The 8,856-nt window shown below is 37.6% G+C and overlaps 1 protein-coding gene across 2 annotated transcripts; it reads right to left on the bottom strand.

The window, feature by feature from the left end:
- Positions 1–1,191: 1,191 nt before the first annotated feature.
- On the bottom strand, positions 1,192–7,100 carry LOC121375908 (cytochrome c oxidase assembly factor 5-like). Of its 2 annotated transcripts, none has more exons than XM_041503610.1 (4): positions 6,978–7,100; positions 3,934–4,090; positions 2,860–2,961; positions 1,192–1,986 (listed from the first exon to the last, which is right to left on the bottom strand). In XM_041503610.1, the coding sequence occupies exons 2-4, from the start codon at positions 4,045–4,047 to the stop codon at positions 1,945–1,947; spliced, it is 258 nt and encodes an 85-aa protein (XP_041359544.1). In that variant the 5' UTR covers positions 4,048–4,090; positions 6,978–7,100; the 3' UTR covers positions 1,192–1,944. The 2 variants fall into 2 exon arrangements, with proteins under 2 accessions (XP_041359544.1, XP_041359543.1); XM_041503609.1 differs by having other exon boundaries at positions 6,916–7,071.
- Between the last annotated feature and the right edge of the window lie 1,756 nt (positions 7,101–8,856).

Here is an 8,856-nt window from a genome sequence, read left to right as displayed (position 1 = left end):
AATGTCATGGGCAACATCTGAAGCTAAACACCTGAGGTTTTTTTATTAGGTTAAAGATTTATGAACCAGACTGATTTTGCATATACATTTGTTTAGGTTTTTTTTTTAAAAAGCAAGTATGTATTATCAGAGGATTTCAGCACAGTCTGAACACTTTGCCCCCATTGTTGTTCTTTGATGAAAAAGTCGGTAATGTCCTTTTTTAAAGTCAATTTGTTTTATTTAGTGACACTACTAGATCACATTGATCTATTGATCACTGGGGGGGGGGGGGGGGGGGGGGGCGGGATGGGATGTAGCCCAGTGGTAAAGCGCCTGCTCGATGCAGTCGGTCTGGGATCGATCCCCGTCTGTGGGCCCATTGGGCTATTTCTTGCTCCAGCCAGTGCACCACGACAGCTATATCAAAGTCTGTGGTATGTACTACCCGGTCTGCTAATCGGAAAGCGTAGCCCATACAGTGGCGACAGCAGGTTTCCTCTCTCAATATCTGTGTGGTTCTTAACCATGTCTGACGCCATATAACCATAAATAAAAGTGTGTAGTTAAAACATTTCCTTCCTCGTATTGATCATTGGCTACTGGATGTCAAACATACGGTACTTTTGACAGTTTCAGAGAGGAAACCTGCTACATTTTACCATCAGTAGCAAGGGATCTTTTACATGTGCCATACCACAGCTTTCGATACACCAGTCATGATGCATTAGCTGAAATGAGAAATAGCCCAATGAGCCCACCAATGGGGATCGAACCTAAGACCGACTGCTCATCAGGCGAGTGCTTTACCACTGGGCTACATCCCGCAATGTCTTACCTTTAAAGAACCTACAAACATTTCTGAATATTTAACCCATGTTACTAATTCTAGAGTGGTGAGCTTCAAACTGGAGATAGCAGGCATCTTTTCAAAATGTAGATTGTATTAAATAGATGTATACATGGGGTATTTTGAATCTGATTTGTACCGATACTTGTATGTATTTCTGGTAACACACAATTCATCAAAATGTAAAGGTGTATTTTTTGTTTAAATATAATTTGGTGGAGAACAAAAAAACATTCTCAACTTTATTGCTATAAGCACCTGGTAACCTGAACAACCATTCTCTACATATTTTGATGCCTGTTTAAGTGGGTAAAACAAAGGCTTATGCACTCGAAACATACAAGTAAATGTTCAACAATTACTCAGCATTAATATTTTATTACTAAATATTATACAGAATGTGTATCACATGCCCCTAAACACTCACACATAAAAGCATTCTTTCAAGTTCTATGTACTGAACAACTGTTTTGTCACATGTGTAATAAATATATACTTCAAATTACATATTTAAAAAATGCAGGCTGAAGTAACTTGTAAATCTGAGCACTTTCATTGCTGATAATATCAGTAATCGATGAAAAGTGACAGCATGAAGGGTTAAAGGAGTGTGGAACATGCATTTCATTGCAGAATAACTTGTCTATAGTCTGTCCCATCCTCCTACAAACATGCTTTTTGTAAATAATTTCAGTTTTGTTTGATGTAAGAAGAAAAGTAAAAGTGTTTTAGAAATAACAAAAAAACTAACTATTTTTGTGTCCAATTTAGAAAACAATCGGCTCAGAAATAAATAACTTGTAGTAAATTCCATAGCATTGAAAAAGGCATTCTCTGTGGGACGACTATAAATCAACATTTAATATTTTTTAGAATGGTGTTGCTACAGTGTTCGTTAAACTTCATTCATCCATCCATGCATCATTCATTCATCTGTTTGCTCATTCACTCAGGTCTGTAACTCGAATTAGTTTCATAGTCCATGATGGTGTCCAACACAAGAAAACGTTTCTGTTGTCCAGTACATTTGATCTATTCCACAAGTATCATAATAGTTTGTTAGTAATGTTCATCGATAACGTATATATCACACCACTCAGATCATACATGGAGAATCAGTAACCCTTTCTCCCTCGAAACCGAGTTCTCATATCAAGCTGCAAGAACAGAAAAGAATAAAACAATTGTTAGTTGACACATTATATGATTCAGATAACGAATACTTTTAAAAGAATGCCATCAATGTTTAATAAAAGATCTACACCGAAGACATAACAGTGCATCATGATGATAGTTACAATAAGATTTTATCAAAACTTGTCTTCGATGAAGGTATGATGTGTGAATTTTGGTTGAAACAGTATTTGTAGTCTACAATTATAGGACTAAACTATATTTAGCTTCTCATTAACCACTAACCATTCTAGATAGCTCAAATAGTTTGAGATCTGTGCCCAGGACAGAGTTGGCAATTGCCGCAGCTACGATATGAATTGCCATACTAAATCAAGGCCATGGCAGGAGTATAAAAAGAGTTCAAACAAACATTTTGAGAGTACTGCTAAAGCAACATGTCCCCTACCGGACCCAACAATGTTTTGGATCTCCTAAATTCAAGGGCCATAACTCTGAAGTGGGTAAATCACCATGAAACTTCAACTTGATCTGTAAAGCTATATACAAATGATAAAGCTATATACAAAATTTCATCTTGATATCTCCAGGCATTGCAAAAATTCTAGGGCCAGATGGACAGACAGGATGGAGATGAAACCTATAGTCACCTCCAGTTGGACCGGTAGGGAACTAATAAAAAATAGAGTTAAAAGGATATCACATTACAAGATAAGCTAATTGGTTCAAATGAAAAACCAAGGTTGACCGAACCATCATCAAGATAGCTTACAACTGATATTCTAAACAATGTTTAACTGTATTCAGGTTTAGTTGATAAAAATTATTTATTATCTGGAAATATGTCATGATGGTTTCAAACTCAGGACAGTCGCTTTAATCTAAAAATATCTCACCAATGATCTTTTACATTCAAAGAAAGATATTCGTAAACCCTGACACTCCTGAGGGACAGAGGCATCATAGGTTCGCAGACATTCCTTGGGTGTTTTTCGTTGCTATAAGGCAAAGATACATACAATGTATTATAGATACACACGGACAAAACAAGTTTAGCAATTTGGTAAATATGTTTTAATAAAATAAAACTCATGACTTTCAAAGTGAAATCAAGACATTGGATTTAACTGATGCATCATTTGTCAGTATACAGTCCTTGTGTTTTGAAAAAATCCAGTGAGTGGAAAATCGCACACCTCAATATGCTAAGGTGAGTGAAAAATTGCACTCTCCAAAATAAATAAAATGGGCAGTGTAGCTCCGATTGGATTTTGACTGGTACGTCTACAAAATTGTCTATTAAACCAGTATTTCCTGATTTGTAAAGAGAAATACCAGTTAAACAGCTGCATGGAAGCCACTGCCATGTTTTTAATTTTTATTGTTTTAATAAAAGGACCTTCCTATCAGCTAAATAAGATATGAAAACTGTTAATTTTTTTAAATAGTGGAAATAAATATACAAATATATTTTACATGTGCCGTTTGTAGAGTCTACGCTATTTTTCACACTAATCAGATTGAAATTATGTGTGTTGTACGAGTGCGATCGCACCTGCGCACCTTAAAAACTAAGGTCTGAGTATAACATATTTTTCAGTTCAAAATGAAATATGTAACTGTCATGTCATTGAAAGTAGTTGTGGGGGGTGGGGGGTGGGTGGGGAGAGGTTAAAGAACAATGTAGTAGTACCAAACTGCTAAACTATTTTGTCTTGGTATACATCTATGCTATGAGATTTCATCTAATATGTAATTTATACATTTACAAATTTATTCCCATAAAAATTAAAAACAATCTTTTACATGTATATTCATTGTATATATATTTTTGTGTAACCCTGGCATATCGCTATCACTCTGTTCACTTGAGAAAAATGTTCGACATTTAAAACTAAAGGAAACAATTTGAAAAGATAAACTGACCATGAACAGAACTAGAAGATCTTCTGTTTTGTTTAATGAATTACCTTGACAACACAGTCACTCTTTAGCAGACAGGCCTTGAGGTCGTCACGCACACCATGACAAGCCAACTGAGGCTTCTTCTTTTCCACATCCTCTTCCTCATAATAGTTCGGCATTTCTGTATTTTCAGTTCTTAGTTGCTCTTTCTAATGATTCCTCCTGCAAATAAAGTTAATACAAATATCACTGTAAACTAAGACACCTTAGTGGTAGTGTGCATAGGCATAGGAAGAAGGGGGCGGGGGGCGCAAGGTGCCCCCCACGTTTCTTGATCCAGTAGCATGTGTGCCCTCTCCTTTTTGGCACTTTCCTACGCCACTTTTGTGGGGTAGGACTTAGCCCAGTGGTAGAGTGCTCTCCTGATGCGTGGTTGGTCTAAGATCAATCCCTGTTGGTGAGCCCACTGGGCTATTTCTCGCTCCAGCTTAGTGCCACACAACTGGTGTAACAAAGGCTGCAGTATGTACTGTCCTGTCTATGAGATGTTGCATATAAAAGATCCCTTGCTGCTAATCAGAAAGAGTAGCTCATGGCATGATGGCAGCGGGTTTTCTCTCTCATTGTATGTGTGTTCCTTGACCATACATGTTATGTCCGACACCATATGACCGTAATTAAAATGAAACAAATTTTCATATCTCCTAAATGCAAGGGCCATAACTGAAAAATGGGTAAATTGTCATGAAAGTTAAATTTGATATGTAACAGAACATGATAAAACTACACATAAAATGTCAGCTGAATATCTTGAACTGTTGGAAAAGAAAAAAAAAAAGCATCCGAAAAAATATATGCAGCGTTCGAAATAAGCACTTGTCCGTTTGTCCTGACAAGTAAAAAGCTGATAGGACAAGCAAAATGTGCATCAATGGTTGTCCAGTGGACAAGTAATTTTTTTTAGTGCAGTTTTATTTTGAGCCATCAAAAATATGGTCCTTGTACTTGAATAAAACAAATAATTTCTTTAAACAAGTAAAAACATTGGTGGACAAGTAGATTTTTAGATGTACTTGTCTGGTGGACTAGTGAAAGATTCTGCTTATTTCTATCACTGATATGTGTAGTCCCCTCGGGTTGGACTGGCAGCAAACTAATAAAAACATTCCTTCCTTAGTGGTAGAACATTTGACCGAGATGTGATGGAATTTAAGATCAAATCCCCTTGTAACTACTTCTCCATAACCGGTACAATTTATCAAAAATGTATATGTTGCAAAAACGTTGCAGGCATTGCAATTTTGAAAAAAAAATTAGGATTGTGCCAGAACTATAAATATAATTTAATACAGAATTAGATATTTTGGGATTCCATTTCATAATCTTGTGTTCTGGGATTTGCAGCCTGTTATATATGAAAAGTCCACTGTTGTTAATAATAAGAGCACTCAGGTAAACCTATAGGTGTAAGAAGCGTTCTCTGACATTTTGCTGAAAACTAATGTGGAAGTTAAGGAAAAACTAATTTGACAGAGTACTTTCTATTTTCGCCAAGAATTCAATGGGAAACTTATGCCCAATTTTTATATAAATAAATTTCTGAGGGCATTAGGCAGTGCAAAGAATATACAAGTGAAGTGGATTAATATGTAGTTTATCACAAATAAATGTAAAAATAGGTAATTGGCACTTGCAGGTATGTAAAATAATCAAAATGGACTTTCAATAGTTTAGATGTACTGGCAGGGGAGGGTGGGTGTGTGATCGAGATCGAGGGCACAAAGCAAAATTTCTAGGGAGTTCAGGGGTATGCTCCCCCATAAAATGTTGAACAAAAAGAAGTTTGTTTTGTTTAACGACATCACTAGAGCACATTGATTTATTAATCATCGGCTATAATTGGATGTCAAACATTTGGTAATTTTTACATACAAGCTTAGAAAGGAAACCCATAACATTTTTCCATTAGTAGCAAGGGATATTTTATATGCACCATCCCAGAGACAGGATAGCACATACCACGGACTTTGATTTACCAGTCGTGATGCACTGGCTGGGATAAGAAATAGCCCAATGTGCCCACTGATGGGGATCAATATTAAACTAACCACGCACCAAGCGAGCGCTTTACCATTGGGCTACGTCCCCCCCCCCCCCTAAAAAGATGTCCTGAAATTCATATTTACTACCAATATGTTTTATTCAGAATTATTGAGGGGTGGGGGCTACTCCACCTTGCCTGTAAGGGTTTGTTTTTGTTTGACAGTGCATTCATTTCTTAATCATCGGCTACTGGATGTTAACTAGTTGATAATATTAACATGTAGTCTTAGGTCAGGTCATAGGGTTTAACATGCACATTCAGAACAAGCTGTTGTAGCACACGCCTGTCATGGGCCCAGGTGTCAGCTCCTCCGTCTAGGACAGAAAAAGGGCTGGGGTGGGTGGGAGGAAGGGACCGCCCATGCTGGCAAGTGCAACAGAGCACTAGAAGCCCGATTAGGGTCGGTAGCAGGCATGGGCATTCTTGATGCTATTGAATTTTGAATATCCCGTAGGATCAAGTCAAAAGGGTAAAAACAATTTGCACAAATTTCTTGAAGTAATTTTAACGCATTTTGAAAAGGTTCATCGAAAGAGAAAGGGGAGCTACTGCTTAATTTTGAATTGGTTTCCCGAATAGTAGCTCATAGTGTAGTCTTAGCAGCATGGTATCTTTTATACACTTTCCCCAGACACTGAGACAGGACAGCACAAACCACATAGCCCAATAACTACTGGGTTATGGACTACAAGTAATAAACTCAATATGGTGACACATTACTTGTCATCACAAATAGGCATTTATAGAAACAGGAGTTTACTGTCAAACATAACATGATGCAAACAATAATTTAATACAAACATGATCATAGACATGACATTGTCATAAATAATGGAGGACTAAGTCTTTGTATACCATTTCCAATCATCAGCGAACGTGTTTTAAATTATATTTTTTTAAACTGTGTTAAAAAGATACTAAATGGATGGCTACTTTTGTTTACCAGTAATATGTTTTAAAATGTTTTTTCCAACACGATCTTATATTTGATATGGTGCAAACAACCTTGTTGTTACTGCTTCGCTTCTTGTATGTAAGTTTTGTCGTGACACCTCGGTCGATTACGAGTTATTCCGAATTATTGCAAGGTCGGATTCGGCCGAGGTTATATACACGGCAACCGTGAATATAGCCTCGGCAACTGAGGACTGGCTATACACACGGCAACAAAAACGGCAACCGTGTCTGTTACCGTTGCTATAAACACGACAAAAAAGCGGTTAATGGATATATCTGTTTGACATTGGTGAAACTGGAACAGACACAATATACATTAGCTAGGGGACTGCCACAAGACCATGTGCTACGTGACTAGTAATACATAGAGTAATACCGCAGCCAATTCACACAGATTAACACAAGTGTTAATCTGAGTGAATTGGTTGCGGTATTAATCTGTGTATAGGTATATAGTCCTTCCCACGAGGAATGCCTTTTTTCATACTTTGGAATTTAGGAAAACACGTATAGTACGGTTGTTTACCACTGGCGTAACCAGCGAGGTAGGAATTATGATGAAATCCCCCAGCCCCCAAATCACACCAGAAAGTTATATATTTTTTGACGTCCCATAACATGACTCGTAGACAATGTGTCCTCCGCCTAAATATGCCACGCCCCCCCCCCCCCCCCCCCCCCCCCGTGTATTACTGTTTGTTCGCTGGTAATCCACATATAGCATTAGCAGGGACCATTCCAATCTAGTTAAAATTAGCTCCACTATTACATGTGGATCTAACACCAGCCAGTTGGAGCTCATGTCCACCAATCAAAACCTTACTGCAGAATCCTGCCAGTGATTTAAAAAATAATTTGAAAACATTCCGAATTATCCTGAGGGTATACGACATGTTTCGTGTGAATTACGAATGCCTTAAAACATGTTTTATTTTATAAAATAAATAATTTGTAATGTAAAACTGAAGACTGATTTATTATTTTTTTTTTTATAAATAAATAAATAATTTTTAATTGAAGACTGATAACCCACCTCGTACGTATTGGTATGGTTCGCTGTACTGCGGCCACTAAAATAAGACTCGCCCGATATTTTTAGAATTTGTATGCTCCCAAATAACGTTATAAAAGGCGAAGTGTGATTGGTCAATATTTAAATTATTATTTACAGACGAAATGTTACCTGGACATTGGGGACTACGCAATGTTGTTAGTTTTAAATTACTGGCAGGATTTTGCAAGTAAGGTTTTGATTGGTGGACATGAGCTCCAACTGGCTGCTGTTAGATCCACATGTAATAGTGGAGCTAATTTTAATTAGATTGGGACCATTCAACAATAATGTAATGTTCAGCAATTATGATAAATTACTCTCGTACATTTAATTACCTTTAGATTTACACAACATTTTGTCTAAACTAAAATTGTGAAATAGTCATTGCAATGACACAGATTCCACATACTAGATGGCAATCATGTCAATAAGCGTTCGACGAGTGGGGAGAGGGGTGCGGTTGGAGCGCTGGAGCAAACCTCAAATTCTGGCAAAAACTACAGATATTCGAGGAAAATGTGCTAACCTGATACCCTTTTTTGGGTGTATTTCCATGAAAATACCTTTTTACGATGTGTTTAATTGGTTTCCATGAAAGTTTGTTATCCCCTCAAAAAAGCCAGCCTGCCACCCACCAAACTTTACGTGCACATTCCAGCAGGCCGTTGTAGCGCATTGTGGGGCCTTGGTCGGCTCCGAGTGAAAAGGGGGGGGGGGGGGTAAAGAAGGGACGCCTGCACTGGCAAGTGCAAGGGAGCACCAACAGTCCAAGTATTGTAGGCAGGCGGAGTGAGGTTGGTACTATGGAATTTTTAATGTCCCGTAGGATTAAGCCAAAGAGAAAGAGGTGCGCGTTTACATGAGGAAGATTTA

This window comes from Gigantopelta aegis, chromosome 6 (assembly GCF_016097555.1).
Source record: "Gigantopelta aegis isolate Gae_Host chromosome 6, Gae_host_genome, whole genome shotgun sequence".
NCBI classification, from domain to species: domain Eukaryota; kingdom Metazoa; phylum Mollusca; class Gastropoda; order Neomphalida; family Peltospiridae; genus Gigantopelta; species Gigantopelta aegis.
This window is presented reverse-complemented; position numbering and strand designations above follow the sequence as displayed.